This window comes from Parasteatoda tepidariorum, chromosome 1 (genome assembly GCF_982258835.1).
Source record: "Parasteatoda tepidariorum strain Cologne lab strain chromosome 1, Ptep-v5.0, whole genome shotgun sequence".
Classification (NCBI taxonomy): Eukaryota; Metazoa; Arthropoda; class Arachnida; order Araneae; family Theridiidae; genus Parasteatoda; species Parasteatoda tepidariorum.
The window spans coordinates 92,202,753-92,228,146 of NC_141755.1; the positions used below are offsets into that span (position 1 = coordinate 92,202,753).

A 25,394-nucleotide genomic window follows, 5' to 3' on the forward strand; every position below is an offset into this window, starting at 1 on the left:
TTTTTTAAAAAATCCGGAAAATAAAAGATATAATATTTTCATCAGCCGACACGATTATATCCGCAAAAAAGAGTGCTTTCTGATATTGCATCAATATAGCCAAAGCAAAATATATTAATACAATAGTGTGAGGAGCACTCAAAATTTTTTTCTTACAAAAATGTATATATATATATATATATATATATATATATATATATATATATATATATATATATATATATATATATATATATATATATATATACACATTGTAAATGTGTTTCAAATTTGAAATAATTTTAAATTTCTCATATCGACTCGTTACTCATATCGACTAGCTCGACTCGCCCTGCTAGCCGCTCGTTGAGTAACATAAAGCTCGGGCGAGTTTTGCCGATATAGATCAGGAGGTGTTTGCCGATAGAGTTCAGATGGTGTTTGCCGAAAAAGTTCAGGTGATGTTTGCCGATAAAGTTCAGGAGAGGTTTGCCGATATTTTGGTTTTTTCTTGTCTACATCATTATGGCGATTTTTATGCCGGTGTCGATACTCCGAGGATTGCGATTTCTGACAGTTGCAGCATTGGTGGTTCGAGTAAATTTGATGTTTCCTGAAAAAAAAAAGAAGAAACTTTTAGAAATTTTACGAATTTTTTGCAAAATTGAGCTATTATTTGAGAAGTAATGAAATATTAAAAAAAAATAAGTAGATAGAAAGTAAACGAGGAGGTTTGCAAGTTGATATACCCTTATTTACTTCTATCTCTTACTTTTAGGGGCATTTATTTATTACTTTTACACTTTCCTGAAATTGCAGAAGGGATTTGATTAACTTTCAGAGATTTGACGAAATTTATATTGGACGACGTTCTTGTAGAATATGTCATAATAACAGAAGAAATTACAGAAAAAGAATACGAATAAAATAAAGAAAAACATTTTAATTTTTTTATTTTTAGCAGGTTTTTTCATTTTTTCTTCTTCAAGGAGCTTGAAAATATATATTAAAAGCGATGATTATGAACCCCCTATATGGTCGATATTGAAATGTATGAATATAATAATTCTAATTTCTTTGTGTATGAAAACTGTTAATCTATGGAACAATATACTTCGTGTTTTAACAAAAAACAATGAGCTGCTTTAAGAGGTCATAGTTTTCTGAGAAAATTGGACAATTTCCCCGGTGGTACCCTTATCACAGGTATGCATTTGCTTATTGGCTGTCGAAGCACTCTACGCAGTACCGAGTACTACAGTTTTGAGCAAAAGTACTCCTCCTCATTTGTATACCAAAAGTCACTTTTTAAACACACGTACTGGGGTTGTTGGAAGCTTCAAGATCAGACTTGACTGGCCTTTCCCTAATAAAAAAAATTGTCATGGCCTAGAATCTGGTTCGATTCCATGTGTTATGAGCTGATCAATAATATAGTTGTTTCGTTGAAAATCAAAATTATAATTTGATGCTAGTTATTAACTTACAGCTTATAACGTTTTTATTTGATATATATTGGTTTATTGGAATTACATACATTTGCGGGCATGCGTGCTCTATTTAGGCTTATAAACCTTTGTCAAGCAGGAGGACAGATAGCACAATACAGAGAAGGATAGCATGAAGATACATCCAGGTTAACAGTGGGATTCGAACACGCTACCTCCACGCTTTGCACAACGTTTGGCGGGCGATACCCCGTTTTCATTTGCTTTATTGCTTTATTGAAGTCCCGCAGCGGACGAATCGTTAAGACACGGTTCCCAGCAGATCACCGAAGTCAAACATCACTGGTTGCGGTCAGTGTGCGGGTGGGTGACCACTTGGATTAGTCTGCGTAGGGACCGAGGGTGTGCGGTATTGGTCCTCGTTAAACTTTTCTACCGCAAAGTGCTCGACTTCGCGCGCAGGTCGTCGGGCTACCGAAGCAGGGGTGCCACCCCCTCTGCAGAGGATCAAAATTGTGATGGCATGTCTTCGGATCATCCTCAGGGATGTTTCTCAGACAGTCGCCAATAGCCCATTGTGCAGCTCTAGTGCGACGTAAATGAACTACAACAGCAACAACAGCTTTATTCAGCATATGTGCTCTTTTCAGGCTTATAAACCTTTGTCAAGTAGAAGGACAGATAGAACAGTTCTGAGAAGGACATCACAGGGTTAAAACGGGATTCGAACCCGCCACCTGCACGCTTCACACTACGTTTGACGGGTGATACCGCTGGGCCAGGGAGACCTCCCCCGTTTTTATTTGATTATTTATATACATACATCTCTAGGTTTGTGTGCTCAAGTACACACGAAAGGCTTACAAGCCTTCGGCAAGTAAAAGAACAAATAGCACTATTCAGTGAAAGACTGCACGAAGATGCATCTAATGTTACGGCTGGTTTCGAACTTGCTACCTCCAAGTTACAAGTGTTTCGCGATCGATACAGACCAGCCAGGGAGGTTACTAATGTTTTGCAGGCACGCATTGCATGTACAGTGAGCAAAAAAAAATAAAAGAACCACCCTGAATATTTTTTGACCTAATGCTCGGACCTTCACGTTCTAGAACTCAGTCTTATCGGTTCAACAGCGTGACCTCAAATGTGCTAATTGATTAAGAGCAGACGATATTTTAAGCTACTGAACAAGACTCAAAAAAGAATTCTCTCTGAATAAACATAACTTTTTTCCCGACTAATTTCTGATCCCCATTGAATCCTGCTTCTAGATGTTAGGTTAAAAAATAAACTTTTCTTACAAATGTGAATCCGACTTCAAAGCATTTTATGTCTTGAAGTCTTTAAATGAATTTGAAGTATGAGCCGGTGATCTCTTTGTAGCCGTCCAGGAATTTTGCCTTTTGGTCATACCGGCTTCTTTTTAAAAATACTTCTTTGAAAAATATGAATGTTAAAATTATCTAGTTTTTTTTCTTTCTTTTTTTTATAATGGCGGGCACTTGGGTCTATTTCCCATTGGCCTCAGAAAGGCCAGAACTGCTACTCTCTTTTCGTTACCCAGTGAGCACCTATGGCCACACCACGGCGGTGGAGCAGCGTCACCCACGTCACACAACCACAAACCGGTTTATAGAGCGGGTCACATTCTCGCAATCACACAGAAGAAAGGACATAGAACAGAGAGAGATAGAGAGAAAGAAACATCCATGCCCTGAGCGGGATTCGAACCCGCAACCATCGGCTCCGCAGTCAGGCACGCTAACCACTCGGTCACCTGGTCGGCAAATTATCTAGTTTCAATTTCTTAAAAAAATATTTTCTTAAAAAAGGTTTACAAACAATAAATTTTAATGTACACACAGATGTTAAAAAAAATTGAAAGATGAAGGGGTTGTGAGTTCGTTAAAGTGATGAGTGCTATGAGAATAAAGCGGCAGATTTGTGGATAAGCTATGAACCATGGTTTCCACAAGTTTATTGAATTCTGAACAATTGCGTGTGTAATATTTTAAATGTAACTCAAACAAAATTTTAAATGTACTTCCGTTGATTGTTTGGTTAAAAAGAAATTTACTGAGAACAAAAATGTAATAAATAATCTAAAGCATTGAGATAGTGAGTTCGATTCCTGCAGCCTACTTGAATGTACATTTGAATGGTCTCTCTGAATTTAGAGCTGTCTGTTTCCGAAAAATATAACTTAAAGTGTTAATTTTTTCTATTTAAAAAACTTTCCTAGCTAGCATTAAAGTTGTTCAGTAACTCCTATACCCCGAGTTTGTTTCCGTCTATGGGTTTTAATCTCTTAGTCATACAACCCATGTTGCTAATTATCTTTCCAAGAAAATACGTATATGTAATTTATAATTCGTGCAAATTTAAAATTTATTCTTATACACATTTACAAAGAGATAGCGAATTGAAACTTTTATTTTAATGAACAGTTAATCATCTAATGCATGGAAAATTACATGGATGTATATGGAATGCATGGTTCTAGGTGTAGCTAAAAATAAATATTCCGGCTTATGTGTTTATTGCAAAGTATTGCTTATAAGCCCTTTGATGTTGAAGCACAAGTTAGAGATGGATATTTTATATTTTATATTATAACCATCGTTGAACAGCCGACCCAATTTTGGGTTAACGACTACTAATATTCAACTCCGTAGCCTTGTAATTTTGAACCCAATCCAGAAGACAAGGAAACTCCTGGATCAGTACCGCAGAGGTATGGTTTGCAATGGGAACATGGATGACTTTGTGACTCGACAGATTTAACGTGCACGAGTCACCATTTACTACACGGGGTGTTTTCAACCGGTGAGGTTCGAACCCATGACCTCTTGGACATGGGCTAAGTGGATATTACGTAGAAAAACCGAAGGCCGAGATACCCCGGTTGGCAGGGCACTAGGCCCTTGTCCAAGAGTTAGTGGGTTCGACCCCCGCCTGCCGAAGACTCTCCGTATAGTAAATGGTAACTGATGCACGTTAAATCAGTCGAGTAGCAAAGTCCTCCATGTTCCCATAACAAATTAATACCTCTCAAGATACTGATCCAAGAGTTTCCTTGTCTTTTGGATTGGTTCAAAATTACAAAGCTACGTTGATCATTAGTAGTCGTAAACCCAATATTTGGTCGACTGTTCAACAACGGATATAAAAAGAAAAACCCAACGGAATGGAGTAATTCGAACCCGTTACCTTCATACTACAGAGTACTTGGTAGAACAACGGGACTGCTCTGCCAAGAAGTTTCAAAGGCTCTGTTTTAATATATAAAAATAAACAAATAAATGAATATAAAAGTAGGCATCTTACGTCGTTCAAACCAAAAAAAAAAATATGTATATATATCTTCTCCTGTCTAATTTTTTGTTGCAACCCTTCTCCTATGAATATTGTTGCTAAAAAATTTATTATTAATTAAACAGTAACTTTAGTTCTAATCAAGTTACACTATTAAATATCCTTAGTTTGAAAATCATAATATGATTAAAAACTTTATTATCGGAGTAAAAAGTTCACAGCATAACTCACGTCTTAAATAAGACTAGTCATGGTTTTGAGGAGGCATCGCCAAATGTGGACTCCAGTACTTTACAACTCGAAAACGTAATTGAAGCATAGAGTTGAAATACTATCTCAAGAGTGCTTGTGTTGATTCTAAAACCGCAGTTTCCATAGTCAACTTTTAGGTATTGAATCATTTTCTGTATATTTAAGAGATATTAAGTTTAATCCGTTTGTCTTTTCTCATCTTAAAACGCTATGACGACTCTAAATCAAAAGGAAGTTGTAAGTAAGATTTCTCATGAATACTCTACCTCGTGGAGTTTAAAGAATATAAAATCTTTGGGATCAAAAAGCATAAAAACTGATGAATTTTCTCCCATACCCGGCTCAACATTTTATTTTGAAATTTTGTATCAAGAAAATTCAAGTGTTGAGAAAATATCCTATTTCAAGATGATGTTCGTGAAAAAAGCGGGGATAAATATTCCAAAATCCATGAGAATGAATATCACCGTATCTGTAAATACCTCATATAATGCAATTTTGAAGACGTATCAGAATTTCGAAATTAGAGTAAACGAAATGGACGTCGTTACGATTTCGAGTGAAATTTTTAAGTACTTTGTTTATGATAAAACTGTTAAAGGTTATAAGGCAACAGGAGATCCATGCTTTGGAAATCATTCTGAATTATTAATAAAAAGCAATTTAGTGTTTTTCGAAATTCTCGTTTCTCCGAGTGATTATTTTCATGATAAGCGATTACTGAAAAACTTGAAAGAATTTGTGAATGACTTCGATTGCATGTACGAATCCTGCCTCTTGACTGATATCAAATTTAAAATAGGAAATGAATCATTTTCCGTCCACAAATGCATTTTAGCAGCTCACTCTCCAGTTTTACGTAGAATGATAAGTAGTGACTTTTCAGAATCCAAGACAAATACCATTTCCATTAATGATTCGTCACCTGAAATTTTTAAATGTTTCCTGAAGTATTTGTATTCCGGAAAAATCGAGGACAAAACTTGGTCAGTCGTGAAGGAACTTTTAATACTTGCCGATAAATATGATGTTCGTTCTTTGAGAACAAAATGTGGCGAAATTCTTGCCTCTTTCTTATCCATTGAAAACATCTATGAAATACTCAAGATCGCGTATGAATATGGAGATGAATATTTGAAAGAAGAAGCTAATGTTTTTGCAGTTAAACATATATTGGAAATAGCTCCCAATGATGAATGGAAAGAATTGACTGACTCAAATCCTGTTATTGGATACAATGTTATGAAAAATTTTGCACCAAAATTTCCCTCAATTCCTCAATTTGGCGGTATTTCTATTATTAAATGTAATTCTGAATAGAAAGTATCTTTGGTAATTGAAATTGAAAATATATTTTTGGAGTGCATAAAAATAAAGTTCTTGGTAATATAAAAGGTATTTTTTATATCAAATATTTTCTTATCATTTCTTTAAAATAGGTATTTTACTAGTTCGTTATTTCAAGCTTTTAAACTCTTATTTAGAAAGCTTTTGAAATATTTAAATATAGAAATTACTTTTAATGCTCTTGTTTGAATTTTTTAAATACGTTTGACTGCAAATTTTAAATACAGTTGAGTGTTTTTGATGAAAAATTTATTAAAACACTAAAAAAATTTATTAAAATTGAAATGCTTGAAATCTTTTTCAGTTAGTAACTAAATTAAGTTATTTTGAACATTACAAACTCTTTTTGACGTTTCATTTTTATTTTTGTTAATTTACTTCTGTATAAATAATTCGTTTAAAATTTACATTCGGTCATTGTTTAGGTTTCATGAATGCTTTTTTTTATTTAATGATAAATTAAATCTGTGTCTGAAGTTTGAAAGTATCTGTCATCTACATGAAAAGTATCTGTTACCTGCATGGAAAATATCTGTTACCTACATGGAAAGTATCTGTTAGCTGCATTAACGTAACATTTGAAATATTATCTTAGCTCAGAATTTCTAGATCATATTTATGCGAACGAGTGTCGTATTGCACATTACATTTTTATAACCTTTACCAGAATTCAAGTTAGGAAGTTCTGCACATCGCGGTAAGCAATTAATTTGCCTTAAAAAATTTTTTTTGAAAATTTTGCTTTGAAATACTGCTTATATTTTAAATTTGTATGATGAAGAGCATACTTTATTTTAAAGTTATAAATTTAGTACATTTTGTGTCCAATGGGAAAAAAAATCTATTTATAGGAATATCACGCTGGATGAAAACCGTAGATATTTAATAGCATTTGCACATTACCGTGGCTTGTCATTATCAGTGTTCTTGAAATGTAATTTTGTACCTTTGTCAGAATCATAAAAATCAGTTAGAGAAATTAAAACAAAAGCAATAACAATAATAATCAAAAATGAACTTAAATGCCGGTTGAAAAAAGTTTTTGATGATTTTATATCCAAGATTTTCAAAATTTATGCTCTGTATACCTTATTACTCACAACACATAACGGTCAATGCATGTAATTACTACCCTCGAAATATATTTTTTAAAATTCTTATTGAAATAAAATCAAGATTTCATTTCATCATTTTTTAATACAAAGGTAAGAAACAACTTTTTAATGTAAATGAAACTATTTATTTTGATTTACTGATAGAAATCTTCATTCTTAAATATGTTTTAATAATATTATTTCATCGTTACTATTTTGAATAATATTTATAAAAATTTCTCTTGTTTTTCTAATTTCCATGAAATGATATTAATGATATAAAAATAATATAAAAGTATAGTTAATCAACAAGTGTAATTAATAAATAAAATCTAGTTTAAGCTTAATAGGAAAATACCCAAAGTGTAGTTCGCAAACTTGTATTTATGTTAATGCTTATAAATTTGTGTAAATTTTTTTTTCTTTCGATTTCGCTTCAGTTGCAGTGGTGTAGATTATTTGAAATGTATGTTTGAGCAAGAAATTGTTATTTTTTACTGTAATTTGATTCGGAACTTTTTACAGTGTAGTTCTTAACAGTTATTATAATAATTACAATAATAGCAAATCTCGCTAATCATATACTTTAAAAATTATATAAATTATGATCGTTAAAAAATAAAAATTTCACATTCTAGAATTAATAAATCATAATATTTATAACTGTTAAAATATTTGTCCTTTCTAAATTATAACCACTGTTAAAATTCAGCAATTACATTTTTAGAATAATTACAACAATTATTTAAGACACATTATTAATACAAAATATAGTTCTTACACAAAATTAAAACTATAAAAAATATCAGTACTTTTTTATAACCATTGTTGAACAGCCCACCCAATTTTCGGGTTTACGACTAATGTTCAAGTCCGCAGCCTTATGATTTTGAACCCAGTCCAGAAGACGAGGGAACTCCTGGATCAAGTATTGGGAGAAATTTGCCTTCATGGAGGACTTTTCAAAAGGAACTAATACGCATTTGCGGTACATGGAGAGAAAGACCACGAGAACCTCCCACGGTTAGCCTGACGGCAAATGGACTCTAACCCACGATCCGTCTACGTCTGAGGATATTTCACGTCAGCTCTGTGGTCAGTGCAAGCCGGATGCAGATTCGTATAGACCGGCCATCGGTGGGATTCGAACCCAGTTCACCACATTGGAAAGCGAATGCTCTATCCCCTGAGCCATCCGGCTCTAAGATATGTCAATAATCATGTTCTTAAAAAGAACACATCAATTATATTCTTTAAAATATAATATGTTGAAATTCGAAAAGTAATATGCTCTAAAATCTCACTCAACCATTTCAGTGAACAATAATAACAGTTATTTACTACACATTATTAATACAAAATATAGTTCTAAAAACATAATTAAAACAATAAGAAATATCAATAATCATATTGTTGAAAAGAACATATCATTTATATTTAAAATATAATATATTGAAATTCGAAAAGTAATAAGCCCTAAAAACTCGTACAGTAATTTCAGTGCTTTGTAAGAATAAAACTAGTTAGTTTTTTAAAATATTTGACTAAATTGAAATTTGCCGAAAAAAAAGCGTAATTATTCAAACTAGCAAAGAAACCTACTCCATTAAGACCCAGATTCCGTAATAGCAGAGGCAAAATATGCTGGTAATGATTAATCCAAAAATAGTAGTTACTAATATTGGTACTTGATGAACCTATGATAAAGAAAGAAAATAAAAACATTAATAGAACTATAAAGAAAATAGATTATTAGACATTATTTGACTATTTATTTATATTATTAGACATTTATAGACTATTTATAGATTATTAGACAACATACATTTTTCATGTAAATTTCGAATAGCTGATTAATAAATCGACTTTATAAATAAAATTTAAATGCAGAAAACATATTAGAGTATTACACAACAGGTTATACTTATATGGTCGCAAATGATTATATTATATGCTCGCAATGACAAACCCATTCTGCCAGGAGTAATACTGTGAATAATAATTGCAATTTTAATTATATATCATATAATATACAGCTTATACTGATATGGTCTCAAATGATTATATTATATGCTCGTAATGACAGTCCCATTCTGCCAGGAGTAATACTGTAAATAATAATTTCAATCTTAATTATAATATACAGCTTATAACATACTTATATGCTTGCAAATGATTATATTATATTCTCGCAAATGACAATCCCATTCTGCCAGGAGTAATACTGTGAATAATAATTGCAATTTTAATTACATATCATATAATATTCAGCTTATACTTATATGGTCGCAAATGATTATATTATATGCTCGCAAATTGTATGCACGCAATGACAATCTCATTTGGCCAGGAGTAATACTGTAAATAATAATCGCAATTTTAATTATATATCATATAATATACAGCTTATACTTATAAGGTCGCAAATGATTATATTATATGCTCGCAAATGATTATATTATATGCTCGCAATGACAGTCCCATTCTGCCAGGAGTAATACTGTAAATAATAATTTCAATCTTAATTATAATATACAGCTTATAACATATATGCTCGCAAATGATTAGATTATATTCTCGAAAATGACAATCCCAATCAGCAAGGAGTAATACTGTAAATAATAATTGCAATCATAATTATAAGTATGTGAAAAATCAAAATATGGATTAGATTTCTTTTTTAGGAAACATCGGGCATTTTTATACCAAATTAAGTAATTTGGTTGATTATCAGTATGGTTCATTTCACTTTTTTATTTGCTTCAATTTTCCTGTTATGTATACTTTACTGTTCTGAATAAGCAACTGAGAAAATTTACAAGTGAGGGTTTCTTCTAAGAAGCCAAATCAACCTTTCTCGATTGAAAAGTATCTTTTCTTAAGTGTTTTTTTTTTTGTAATTTCTATTTATTTTTTTAAATTATTAATTTCAGTTAAAGATAGTCTTTCCTTTTGATTATTTTTCTCTCCCGATGAAGCGTATCAAAAATCTGTAAGTAAGAGATATTTTTGGTTGTGCTAGTTTATAGTTAATAACAATGGGGAACGTGGGGATAGTTGTAATCAACCATATCAACCTTCATCTATGAAAAAGTTCCCCAGCATAGAATCGAGTTAACATGTCTTATATACTAGTGAATTGGAATTGTATTTTTGTAAGTTCTCCCCCGTATAATAAAGGTTATAGCTGTGATAGAATTAGATGAAGGATACCATTAGTTGATTCATCGTTGTTTTGTGAGAGGCCGGGAGAGCTGTATTGAGATCACCGTACTTTTGCTGATCGTGAGAGCTGTATTAAGTTCTCAGTCGTGGTTGCTCCTGTGTTGCCATAGGCAGTCGAGTGTATGCTGGCCGACATTGTGCGTAATCGAGACTAAGTAGCAACAACGCGAGGAGGTGGATAAGGTCGCAGTCCCAAGTAGCAAGTCAACTGTTCGATGTAAACAATCCATCGAAGTAGGCGTGTTCAAATCGAAGTGAGAGTTTCTGTCTAGGTAGGCGTGTTCACATCACGTTAAAAGGTCACCAATGTGGGGATAGTTGTTATCGACCATGTCAACCTTCATCTATGAAAAGGTACCCCAACATAGAATCGAGTTAACATGTCTTATATACCAGTGAATTGGAAATTGTATTTTTTTAGTGGTAGATAACACTACTGGGAACATAATTTTTAATTCATTTATACAAATACTTGATCTTGTTTGATTCGAGGGTAGGAATTTCAAATTAGTTTTACTCCTAAAGTTTTATTTTAATATGGCATTTTGAAGTCTTTTTGTCGAAATGTGCAAGTTTAAAAACGTTATATATAATACGGGGTCTCGTAACTGTTCCGACAAACTTCTAAGTGAGTTAACCCCTTTCTTCTCGCTCCCGTAAAAATGACGGGGTGAGTTTTAGCTCACTATTTCTCGCTCCCGTGATATTGACGGGCTGGAGTGTTCAGTAGTAATGCGCCAATAAGAATAAAACTAATTAATTTCTTTCGCCCGGAAAAAATTTTATTTCTCATTTTTCACACCATATAGCAGTACCAGGATATTTTTAAGGTAATTGTTAATAGTTAGTTTATTTTAAACTAGATACTAGCACTAATCAAATACGTGTATTTGGCAAAATAAACACTTTTATGATCGTTTTCTTGAAAATTAACCGATCGTTAAGGGTTTATGGTCCACCATCAGGTCAAAATTACATAGCTCATCCAGGAAAATGTCCTCATATGCGACTAGGGGGCGTTTCGCTAGAATGATCTGTTCAGAAGCTCATGAAGAAAAAGTTTATAATAGCGTAGTGCCCCTAGCGGCGTATGACATTTCCGGATATGGGTTCTAATGCAATTTTAAATTACAATGCAATTTCAATAAAAATAATAGGGTTTTGCAGAAAATATATATATAATAAAAATTATGGTATCAAAATAAGCTTGTAATTATAATAATAATGTGCTAAAATAAGCTTATAATAGTAATAATTAATATAGTAATTATTTTAATTAGTAAATTAAGTATTTATAGATAGTCCCAACTTACTTGCGTATCAAAATCATCCCAGTATTTATCACAAGTGAGAAAGGAGCAGATGGACTGATCCAAATCATCTGAAATGATTTAAATGATTTATTTGATTTAATGATGCATAAATAGTTTTTATTGTCATGATTGTTCTTATCATGATTGTTCTTATTGATAACCTATTGATATTCTTATTGATATGATTGAATAATTGTTATTGTTTAAATTTGATGTCATGATTGTTCTTATCAAATATAATTCCTTTATATAAAAAGATAAGACGTTCTGTTTAAAGTATGGTCTACTTAATTTAGGGACATCATTTAACACACTAAATTAATTAAAAATATATTTCTTTTATGAAAAAGGATAAGACATTCTATTCAAATGATGGGTTACTTAATTTAAAGACATCTTTTAATCACTTAAAGATTTAAATCATTTTAAAATGCTTAAAACCACTTTACTTATAAAGAAGCACTTAGCGATCAGTCGTAAGCATAGATATCCACGTTAATAACGTTGAAGATATCTCACTAAGATAGTGACAATAAACATTAAACAATAATAAAAGCATAAAATAATCAAATAATAATTAGATAATTAAAATCAAATAATTTTATTGAATATCATGAATATTTTAATCATATTTCAAGACATTAATTCAGTTCAAGTATAATTTAAAATCTCTAAAATTTTCGAATGCTGGTTTAGATTATTGCAGCTATTTTTAAAAAATTACCTCAAAAATTAACGCACATAATCCTCAAAAATTGAAACTTCTTTAGATTTTCATGTATCATTGACATCAGTTCTTTTTAAAATATATTTAAATTTCTATTTTCTGATTTCATTTGGATATATTTGGTTTTACTCTATTTCAAAGTTATTATTTTCATTGACGATAAGCAATGATGATTCAAACATATAATTGCTGATATGCTTTAGGTAAGTTTATTCCAATACTTAATATCAGAGAATTTTTTAATGTCACACAGGGAAAGAATTTCTTTTATTTCTGTTTCCTGTTGCATGAGATTTTTTTTAAAGAGTTCAACAACTTTCAGAAATAACTTTCGTATCGCTTAGTTCAAAAATGAAATCGGTTTCTCCTTACGAGCTACAGTTTTCTTTTTACATTAAACTTCCTATCTATTTTTTTTTATCGAAATGTACAAGCTTAAAAACGTTATATATAACACGGAGTCGCGTGAACGTTGCAATTAAATTCTAGGGGAGTTAAGGTTCATCATCAGGATTAAAACTTCATAGGAACTTCTGCCTGGTTACAGCATCATACGCCGCTAGGGGCACGTTCCTATTATGAACTATTTCTTCGTGTGATTCTCAATAGTTCTTATTAGAGGAGTATCCTTAGCGGCGTAGGACGACATTTCCAGGCATGTGTATCTATGGGTCTGGTTCATTTCATCGACAATCACTTCATCGACAGGCCATTTCATCGACACCACTTCATCGACAGGCCATTTCATCGACTAGGTCATTTCGTCGACAGGCCATTTCCTCGACAGGGTTGTTTCGTCGACAGGGTTGTTTCGTCGACAGGGTCATTTCGTCGACAAGTCATTTCGTCGACAGGGTCATTTCGTCGACAGGGTCATTTCGTCGACAAGTCATTTCGTCGACAGGGTCATTTCGTCGACAGGGTCATTTCGTCGACAAGTCATTTCGTCGACAGGGTCATTTCGTCGACAGGGTCATTTCGTCGACAGGCCATTTCGTCGACAGGCCATTTCGTCGACAGGGTCATTTCGTCGACAAGTCATTTCGTCGACAGGGTCATTTCGTCGACAGGGTCATTTCGTCGATATGATCGTTTCGTCGACAAGTCATTTCGTCGACAAGTCATTTCGTCGACAGGGTCATTTCGTCGACAGGGTCATTTCGTCGACAAGTCATTTCGTCGACAAGTTATTTCGTCGATATGATCGTTTCGTCGACATGATTGTTTCCTCGACAGGGTCATTTCATCGACAAATCATTTCGTCGACAGGGTCATTTCGTCGAGAAGTCATTTCGTCGACAAGTTATTTCGTCGATATGATCGTTTCGTCGACATGATTGTTTCCTCGACAGGGTCATTTCGTCGACAAGTCATTTCGTCGACAAGTTATTTCGTCGATATGATCGTTTCGTCGACATGATTGTTTCCTCGACAGGGTTATTTCGTCGACAGGGTCATTTCGTCGATAGGGTCATTTCGTCGACAGGGTAGTTTTGTCGACAGGGCCATTTCGTCTACAGGGTCATTTTGAAGACAGGGTCATTTTTTCAACAGGGGTCATTTCGTCGACAATATTAAGAAAAGATTATTTTGTAGGCAATGTCATGCGTAATTTTGAAACTAGTCTTATGATTTTTTACATAAGACGTTATGCCCCTTGCACTTCTTTGTAATTTAGTATATTTCTGATGAAATTTTTTAATCCTATCCTGATGCAAAATCTTAATAGTATGTTGAAGTTGCCGGAAAAAAGCTTTTTATTTGAAAATTGCCAACTCCTCTATTCACATTACGTTGCAAAAACGAAACATTACTTGTATTTTACACATTTAAGTTGTACACAATTTTTTTCTAGTCATAATTAACACATTTGTTTCTAAGATTAATTTTTAATGTACATTATTGTAGATTATCATCGCAAAAGCAATTGAGTATATATTTTAAAGAAGTATATATTTTAAAATATATTGAGAGTATATATTTTAAAGGCGAGCAATAAGTCCTTTAGAAAGTGTAATCGGAAATGGAAATGTTTTTAAATATCATGTTTGATATGTGTTCTGAAAAAGAAATGTGAATTTTTGGTACCAAAACAAAAAAAGTGGAATTTTGAATGTTGATAGAATATTTTGTGAAATTTTGCCCTTGTGGTTTTTGCAATGTGTGAAAATTTTCATAATTATTTTTTCTCATTTGTAGTCTACTGAACAAATTTGATATTTTAAATATATATGCATTTTTTATTTTCATTTTTTCTGCATTTTAGTTTTGAGCCTCCTGGCTTGTTCAGGCAGAAAATAATCAAAATTTTGATTGGCGATAAGTCGTGCTAATAGTTGTCAGTAAGCGTTTGAAAATTGTGTTTTCATCCTGTGCAGAAAATCAGTTAAAAATTTATACTATTAAAAAATTGGTCAAATTTTAATTGCAAGATGTTTTTTTCTTTTCCGTAAAGTAAGAGTTACTTATTCTTACGTTTAAATTCCAGGCTTGACTTTTTGTTAATTTTTTTTTAAACAAAATGTGTCTAATTTAAATCCTGCAAATAAAAAATGAATTAATTCATCATTTATTTACTACTACTATTATTCCTATTAAATTATACTATTATTATTCCTATTAAATTATACTATTATTATTTAATTATAATAATAGTATAATTCAAAAATAGTATAATTTGATAATATTAGATTAGAATTGAATAATTAATACTATTACTAAATCCACTATTCATAGAAAAAACACATTTTGTGAAGAGCAAACACTAACACACTTGCAACATTACGCCCGTGCTTCTAAACATTTTTGGTAAGGTGAGTAGCACTTTAAATATTGTGGGAATCTACAACCGCCTCGGTAAATACCTAAACATCAAGTTTGTGTTCCTATTGTTCTTCGAAATCTTTAATAGTAGTAACGAAACTAAGACTCAGTTCGATTGTTCGTATAAGCATATTCCTGTCCTAATGTTAACGATGCTGAACAAAAAGTTTAAAATTGCAATTAAAGTGAACATTAAGAAATTACTTTTCCATCATAAAAAACCTAGAATTTTTTTTCTGTTGTTGTTGTTCATTTACGTCGCACTAGAGCTGCACAATGGGCTATTGGCGACGGTCTGGGAAACATCCCTCAGGATGATCCGAAGACATGCCATCACGATTTTAATCCTCTGCAGAGGGAATGGCACCCCCGCTTCAATAGCCCGACGACCTGCACGCGAAGTCGAGCCCTTTACGGTAGAACAGTTTAACGAGGACCGATATCGCACACCCTCGGTCCCTACGCAGACTGATCCAAGTGGTCACCCCCCCCCGCACACTGACCGCAGTCAGTGATGCTTGACTTCGGTGATCTACTGGGAACCGTGTCTTAACGATCAGTCAACTGCGGGACGATTTTTTTTCTACTTATGCAAATATAATAATTAGGTCTATGATTATTTTCATTTCTGTGAGAATTCGACTGAAGTCTATGTTTTTGTTAAAATTTATGTAAAAATGTTGAAAATTTTTACAGCAATAAAATTAGCTTTCCCCTGCTTGAAATAGTGTCTAAATTTTCATTGTAATATATTTTTATTACTTTTAATTCTAAAAATATATTTTATTATTTTGATTTGATATTAAAAATAATTTGATTGTTAACGTCACACTATATTAACTGGTGACCACGGTCCGGATATCATGCTTGGTAATGTTCTGAAGACAATCCTTACCTATCCAGAAAATAAGTGTCGAGCTATTACGATTTAGATGTAGAAATGTAGATTTCGATACATCAACCGCTTAAACGCTTCTCAACTACCTATTAATTAATTTAAAAAGCGAACTTCTTTTAGTGCAATTGGAACAATAAACAGCCATAAAGAATTTTACTTTAGTATAAGATTAAATAAGTGCATTTTTCTTATTAATAATAGAAATATTTAGATTAAATCTCTGAAATAGTTTCAGAATTACGCATGACACTATCAACGAAATGACCCTGTCGACGAAGTAACTTGTCGAAGAAATGACCCTGTTGAAGAAATGACTTGTCGACGAAATGACCCTGTCGACGAAATGACCCTGTCGAGGAAATGATCCTGTCAATGAAAAGACCCTGTCGACGAAATCAATTGCCGCAGAAATGACCCTGTCGACGAAATCACTTGTCGACGAAATGACCCTGTCGACGAAATCACTTGTCGACGAAATGACCCTGTCGATGAAATGACCTTGTCGATGAAATGACTTGTCGACGAAATGACCCTGTTGACGAAATGACCCTGTCGACGATATGACCCTGTCGTTGAAATGATCCTATCGACGAAATCACTTGTCGACGAAATCACCCTGTCGATGACATGACCTTGTCGATGAATTGACTTGTCGACGAAATGACCCTGTAGACGAAATGACCCTGTCGACGAAGTGACCCTGACGATGAATTGACCCTGTCGACGAAATGACCCTGTCGACGAAATGGCCTGTCGACGAAATGACCCTGTCGATGAAATGACCCTGTCGACAAAATGACCCTGTCGACGAAATGACTTGTCGACGAAATGACCCTGTCGACGAAATGACCCTGTCGACGAAATGGCCTGTCGACGAAACAACCCTGTCGAGGAAACGGCCTGTCGACGAAATGACCTAGTCGATGAAACGGCCTGTCGATGAAGTGGTGTCGATGAAATGGCCTGTCGATGAAGTGATTGTCGATTAAATGAATGCGACCCGTATCTATGCAGTTTTGATCCCGATGAAGAACTCGTCTAGAAGTTTTTCGCAACATTTTCGCGTCTCCTGTTAGTTATATAACCTTTTTAAACTTGCCCATTTCGACCAAAAATATACTAAAGATGTCGATAAAAAAACCTGTAGCTTTATTAGCAAACTTAAGATTTGAATTCCTCGCATCGAAATTAGGCAAGATCAAGTAAGGTAAAAATTGACGTTTCTATTTTGAGATGCCCGAGCTGCATTCGTTTCTACTTTAGGATACTTAATTCACTATTTTCCTAATAGATGGCATTAGTTGTCTAGTTTTTCACCGAATACGACTTCAGTCGAGGGAGAGGAAAAATTTGTAAAATTTGTGTATTGAAAATCATATTGTTGTGTTTTTATATTATATTATACTAGTTATATTATATTTAGCTTCCAAGTTTTGTTTAATTTGCTCTAACTGAATAAGATGTGCGGGTAATCCATTACTTTTCATGTGCATGTTAAAATTATGTAATTAAATTTTTAAAATTATATTTTTTATGCGTATAAAATTATAAATACAGTAGTTAGTGCATTTAAAATTTTATTTTTGTAATAAAAACCTTTTTCTAAATTATATAATATCATAAGGAACAAAATTAAACAGTCAGAAATTTTTTCCATTTTTGGTCCATTTTTCTGAAATATGTGTCACTGTTAAAGGGGTTAATCAGAGAAAATAACTTTTGTTACAGTCTTAATACACAGAATTTGTTGCAACAGTAACTTATCCTCCATATAACCTCGGTCAACATACGTGGGCTATCAGCTCTTAGATTCTAAAAACACGCTTCAAGAAAATGTATAGTTTTACTCTCACTGAAACACTCGTGGACGTTTAAGTTTCCAAGGGAATTCAAAAGATGCAGAACATGCAAGTTATTTTGGTAGAACTCCACTCAAACTGAAGTGATATTTAAAAAATCACGCTAAATTCACGTGCACGAAAGCGTAAGTAATTTTAAATATCATATAATTTAGCTATCTTGTAAATATTTTTTCTTTTGACTTAATAGTTTTGTGATCTGTATGAAACTTTCAAATTTATATTTACTTAACATTTAAAAATAGTACAGTCAAGAACATATAGATCCACGTTTGACGAAATCAGCGCAGTAGATGATATTTCATAGTAATATATGAGTACTTAATTTTATGTAAGAGATATTTAACGTATATTTTAAATATATCTTTATTCAATCGTATTCGAATCTAAACTCTACATAAAAACATAATAATTCCAAAAACAACATTTACGACAAGTCATACTTATGCTCGCCCTTGAAACATTTGACTGCTTACATTCGGCCATCCTATAAATGGATGACCCCATCCATGAAAACAACAAAAATCAAAAGAGTCAACTAAAGTAAAGTCCTTTAAATAGGAAGGCAATTTTTTTGGTCTTTTCTGTTGAACATGTAACTCATCTCTAGATGTGTCTTCGGAAATCTGAGACAGATTTAGCGAGTCGGTGATTATCGATGGTTCATTATCATCGTCATCTTCGTAAAACAATGAGTCATCATTTTGTGATACGTCATCATCATTTACAATATGAAATAATTTCATTTGAGATGCATGAGCAGTTGTAGTGTAAGCTCGTCTTGTGCGGCCTTGTCCAGATTTTCTAAAATCTGTGACTTGATATACGTCGGACGGCAAGACCTTCATTACTACAAGAGGGCCTCTATAGCGAGATTGAGTTTTTGTACGCAATCCAGTCTCTCCGGAAGTCTCTTTACAACGACTACATCTCCGACCGAATATTTATGTGCGTCGCAATGTCTTTTATCGAAAGATAATTTCATTTTTTCTTGTGATTTCAAAATATTATCTCGTGCTTCTTGGCGCAGCAACTCGGGAGACGTATACTCATCAGAAGTCGGAAGCAACTCCTTGGGAAAATTATCAAATTTATTAGGTTTAAATCCATACAATAATTCAAAAGGAGCTTTTCCTGTCGATTTGCTTGGAGTCCAGTTAATGCAACGTTGAATTTCTGGAAGCAATTTGTCCCAATCTCTGTGAGTGTCGGATTGTGAGCTTGACGAAATCATAGGTATTAAAATGCGGTTTATTCGCTCTACTTGCCCATTTGCTGCTGGTCTTTGACTACAGTTTAAAGTATGTTTTATTCCATGCGCCATACAGTATTCCTTAAAATTAGAAGACGTAAAACAAGTTCCACGATCCGTTATTATCCTGTTGGGGCTTCCAAAATCATTAATAAAATTTTCAAGACACCTTAATACGCATCTTGTTGAACAACTAGAACAGGGCCGAAGGAAAACAAATTTCGTTAAATTGTCTACGAAAACCAACAGTTCTGTGTTACGATTTACAGTAATATTGAAAGGTCCTATAAAATCTAAATGAATTATATCAAATGGTCGTTTGCCTGGTGGTATTGGATTTAATTTACCCTGAACTTTTCCTGCTGGTACTTTCGTAAAGGCACAACTAACACATTGCTGTATATGCTGCTTTATATACTCTCTCATTCGAGGAAAATAGAATTGTTGCTTGATAAGTAAGACTACTTTATCAACCCCAAAATGGCCAGAGAGTTCATGAAATCGAACAGCAAGATATTTTCTCATCGATTTCGGCATTACGAATAATTTCATATACTTCCCATTAATTATTTCTAGGCGATAAAGTATATCATTTATGAGTTGGTATTTGTTTTCAAAGTTCTTGGTTTTTGTCCGACGCTTACAATTTTTCAAACACTTGATGATATTTTGAAGTTCCTCATCTTGCGCTTGAATCAAAGCTACTTTATCTTCTTCTGTACTAATATACAATACGACTGATTCCATTTTTGTTTTCATCTTGTTTATTTTATCGATGTCAGACAATTGCTCCACTTCTTCATTCATTATTGGAGGTCGACTAAGGGCATCAATATGAGCCATTTGAGAACCAGATTTGTGCTTGACTTCATAATTAAACTCACTTAGCTGCTCAGTCCATCGAGCCATTTGTGGCTTCATATTACGTTGACTCTTTAAATAAATAATCGCACTGCAGTCTGTTACAAGAGTAAACGTAATGCCAAGAAGGAATGGTCGAAGACGACTACATGCCCACACTACAGCTAACAGTTCTAATTTGCTTGAGTGGTAGTTCTCTTCATCGGGAGAAGTGCGCCTGCTTACACAATAAACTAAACGTAGTGCATTATTTGAATCCCGTTGAAGTAACATTCCTCCTAATCCTGAAGAATTTGCGTCTGTATGAAGCTCAGTTTCATCACGAGGGTCAAATAATTTCAAAATTGGCTCAGACGTTAACATGGTCCGCAATTTCTCAAACACCATCTGATGCTCGGGATTCCATGCAAATGCTTGACCATTTTTAAGCAAACGTGTAAGTGGGGATGCGATGGCAGCGTATCTTTCTATAAAACGGCGAAAAAAACTAATTAAGCCTAAGAATCGTCGAAGTTCATGTTTTGATCGCGGAGCAGGGAATTTTGCAATTGCAGCAACTTTTCTTGGACCCGGTTTAATTCCTTCTGAACTGACAATAAATCCCAAATATTCAACTTCAGACATAGCAAATTCACATTTGGACAGCTTCAACGTTATTCCAGCATCACTTAATTTTTGAAGTACTGCTCTAAGTTTTAAAATCATATCCTTAAAATCCACAGATCCGAAAAAAATGTCGTCAATAAAGCATGTAACGCCTTTCCACAGTAGGTCACCGAGTGCCTTTGACATGCATCGTTGGAAAATAGCTGGACCATTAGACAATCCAAAAAATAAACGTGTGGGTTCAAAGTGACCATCAGGTGTAGTAAATGCGGCTTTTCGAGATGATTCATTATCCATAGGTATTTGATTGAAACCTTGACAAGCATCAAGTATGCAGAATAAGTTGAATCCTGATAGTTGATCTAAAAGATCATCTGTACACGGTAAAGGGAACTTGTCTTTCACGGTTTGAGAATTAAGTTTCCTATAATCGATAACCATTCGATATTCTCCAGTTTTCTTCTTTACAAGCAATACAGGACTACTATATTCAGATGAACTATCTCGAACAATACCTTGTTCCTTCATATCGCTAACTATGCCACGCATAATCTCTCTTTCATGATGTGAAGTACGGTATGACGACCGAGAAACTGGTGAACTTCCAGGTTTTTCAGCAATGTGCATAACTGTATTATTAACGCAACCTAGCTCATCAGGCTTCAGAGCTATACACATTCTAAACTCATTTAACAAATTACTTATATGCTGCTTCTGATCTGTTGTTACAGTTGGACCAACTTTAATATCGTCACATCGAATAGGTTCTCTTTTAATATTTTTGTTAACTAAAACCAATTTACTCTCTTCACAGATGTCTGTATTATCAGGAGTAAAGTCTGTCAGCCATTTGCCTCTTAGAAGAATGCGATCTTTCTTAAGATGAAGTTTGCTCTCACTGAAATTCGCGATTGGTAATTTAGCTTTACCGTCTTTTATCAAGTAGGCATAATCACTTTCATGTTTACTTATAAAAATTTCTTCACTACCGGTTTGGTTACTATTGCTGATTACTTCTACCATTTGTACTGTGTTTGGCAGAATTTTTACTGGTTCTGATATTTTGAGAACAGCGTCTTTGAAGTCTTCAATTTCAAAATTCTTAAAGCATGGAAATTCATTTACACTAAACAGCATTGATTTTCCTTCCTTTCTAACCATCATTAGATCTGGTATATCTAGGATATCTTTTCCAATGAGTATGTTAGGTCCAGGAAACGTTTCGTCTGCAACAATATGTAGTTTTACATCATTTAGTACCAGTCTGTCAATGGTTAAATTTACTGCACAAGCGCCTAATGATTTTCTCAAGCCACCAACTCCTCGTATGATCATAACGTCACCATTATGCGTATTATAGACTCCTATCTCTTTAGAGAATGTGTATTTAATCATTGATATGTCGGCAGCTGTATCTATTAAAGCACTTGTAGCTATCCCATGTACAAGAACAGTGTTACTAGTAGTAAGATTTTCAAGAGGTGATAACGTTGAAACATTTACTGACGGTTTGCTAATTTTTTTTGGACAATCTTTCGTACCGTGTCCTTCTGTGCGACAAAATGTACAAAATTTTGGACGCTTTGGCTTAGAGCAGTCACGAGAATAATGTCCTTTTTCAGAACAATTATAACATATTATGGATTCTAACCCTTTGATTCTAATAACTTGATCATTTCCTTTTACTCCATATTGATCACATAGAGAGGGTACCTGAGAGTTATTTTTGTACAACTCTTTCAGTTCAATATAATCGTCAATTTTATTCACTAATAACATTGGTGACTTCAACAAGGACCACTCACGGACATAATATTCTTGAACTGCTGCTGGTGCACTTTGCTTAATTCTGTCTGATATAATTAAATTTTTTAAATCTTCCACTGTTTTTATATTTAAACCTTTTATCCATCCGTCAAAAAATGTTTCAAGTTCATAGTAATATTCTCGCCAAGTGCTATTAATTTTAATTTTATGCGAATAAAACAACTGCCTAAATTTTTCAGGACTTAATTTATATCGTTTTAGTAACAATTCCTTTACATGAGAATAGTTTTCCGCTAATTCTTCTGATTCTCGCATAATTATTTCAACTATATCTCTTGGTAAAGCACTAGTCAAACAAGCCACCCATAAATTTAGCTCCATTTTAACTCGTTTCATTACTCTTTCGAAATGCACTAAAAATAAACTTATGTCGTCATTTTTCGAATCAAAGTATCTTAACTGAGATTGCCAGTCTATTTTCGGTTTTGGAGAATCAATAGGCAAATAAGTGCCAGTGCCAACGTTCCCTAGTTCCAATTTTCTCATTTCTAATTCATGATTTCGCATAGCTTCTTTCTCAGCAGCGGCGGCTTCTCTCTCAGCAGCTTTCTCAGCAGCGGCGGCTTCTCTATCCGCATTTAAATTGAATATCAGTCCTTGTACCAAATCCTCATCATAGTTTTTACTATTTAAAATCAAGTTTTTTAGATCTACAACCTTAAAAGCATCGTGTACTTCTTCGCCAAGTTCCATTGCAATAACCTGTAACTCTGACTTACGAACTTTACATAAATAGGACATCGTAAATTTAGAAAGAAAAGAAACATAAACTACAAATTACCGTTCTTTTAATCCCACTTCTGAATTGTAAGAGATATTTAACGTATATTTTAAATATATCTTTATTCAATCGTATTCGAATCTAAACTCTACATAAAAACATAATAATTCCAAAAACAACATTTACGACAAGTCATACTTATGCTCGCCCTTGAAACATTTGACTGCTTACATTTATATCGATTTAGTAATATTTTTATGCGTATTTTAATTAACTGTTTTACTTTAAGACATATACATGCCTTTAATAGCTTTAACTTTTTGTGTTTTTTTCCGCATAATTTTGAAATATTACCCTAAAGAATTAAATATTTTTTATAGTTACTGTTAGATTATTTTCAATAATTGTTTATTTTGTATGATTTGCTTAATTAAAATCGCTTTAAAACTGAGATTTAATGCCAGCATTGAATTATACACCGAAGAGCCATTACATTATGACCACACTGCTCATTACAAGTAGGATCACCTTTAGCCCTCAAAACTGCTAGCACCCGCCGTGGCATTGATTCCACAAGGCGCTGATAGGTAGTCTGAGGTATCTGGTACCAAGCGCTCACCAGCTGGTCCTGCAATTCCCTCACATTGCTAGGGGATAGCGTGGCAGCACGAATTTGGTTTTCCAAGTAGAACCACAAATGCTCGATTGGATTAAGGTCAGGTGAATTTGGGAGCCAAAGCATGACTTGAAAGTCACTGGAATGTTCCTCGCCCCAATCCATGATGATTCGACCCTTATGACATGGTGCATTATCCTGTTGGTAAACACCATCCCCCGCAGGAAAAACTGTTGCCATGAATGGGTGAGCCTGGTCTGCAACTATGTTCAAGTAGCTTACAGACGTCAGGGATTGTTCTATGAGGATTATGAGTCCTGATGTGCCCCACGCAAACATTGTTCCTGGGCGAGAAACCATGAAAACCAGGGCGAGCCCATTGTTCTGGATGGAGGGTGGTCATAATGTAATGGCTCTTCGGTGTAATTAGATAAAAAGTCATATTTTTTTAAATGTATTTTTTTATGAATAATTTTTAAATCCTTATTGTATTTAAATAAGCTATAATGTAACAATATGCATGTTTGGTTTCTACTTTGGAGGTAATTTAACATTTGAAATATATGAATTATTTTACTTGGTTAAAACCTGAGGCTCACGTACTTGTACCTATAATTATTAGACCCCTAGTAGTATATTATATATTTTGTTAATCTTATTGTGAATTATTATAGAGCAGTAAAATAGAGATCCGAAACTGTAAATTATTTTTTTGCTATAGTCCCTTATACTTCGGTAGTGAAGAGGTTTTATTCCATATTTTTCTGTCTTTTAACAGGAAATAAGAATAATTTCAGTTGCAGTTTTGGGAGTCTACATTTTGGACAAGCAGACAATAACTTACTTTCCGATCTTTCTGCGTTTTACAGGAAGCGAAAATAACTTTTGTCATATTATTGACAAAGAGACACTGTTATTGACAGAAACTGTTTCACAATAATTTGCAATTTTCTGCGTTTATTTTTATTTATTTATTATTATTTTTTTTACAGGGAATGAAAATTTGCTGAAGTTGTTTTATCTTTGGAGGGCTAAAACAAAAATCTTCAACTATTTCTTTTTCACTGTTTAAAAATAATGGAACTAATTATTTGCAAAGATGTGGATTATTTTAGATCAATTAGAATTTGGATTAAGGCTTAGTTTCGCTTTTCTTTACAATGAAATCCAACTGATGCTTTCTTTATTTTCCTAGTAATTATGTTTCATAACTTTTCAACTCTATATGTTT

The 25,394-nt window shown here is 33.4% G+C and overlaps 1 protein-coding gene across 2 annotated transcripts in view; it reads right to left on the bottom strand.

The window, feature by feature from the left end:
* Positions 1 to 267: 267 nt before the first annotated feature.
* Positions 268 to 25,394, bottom strand: part of LOC107453364 (uncharacterized) — a 63,551-nt gene continuing 38,424 nt past the window's right edge. The window contains exons 6-8 of one of the 2 annotated variants that reach the window (XM_087168927.1): positions 11,974 to 12,041; positions 9,038 to 9,132; positions 268 to 592 (exon numbers count right to left, since the gene is read on the bottom strand). In XM_087168927.1, the coding sequence (XP_087025053.1) occupies positions 304 to 592; positions 9,038 to 9,132; positions 11,974 to 12,041 (452 nt within the window). In that variant the 3' untranslated portion in view covers positions 268 to 303. Of the gene's footprint in view, positions 593 to 9,033; positions 9,133 to 11,973; positions 12,042 to 25,394 lie in introns of those variants that run through there. The other variant, XM_043040537.3, reaches the window with a different exon arrangement.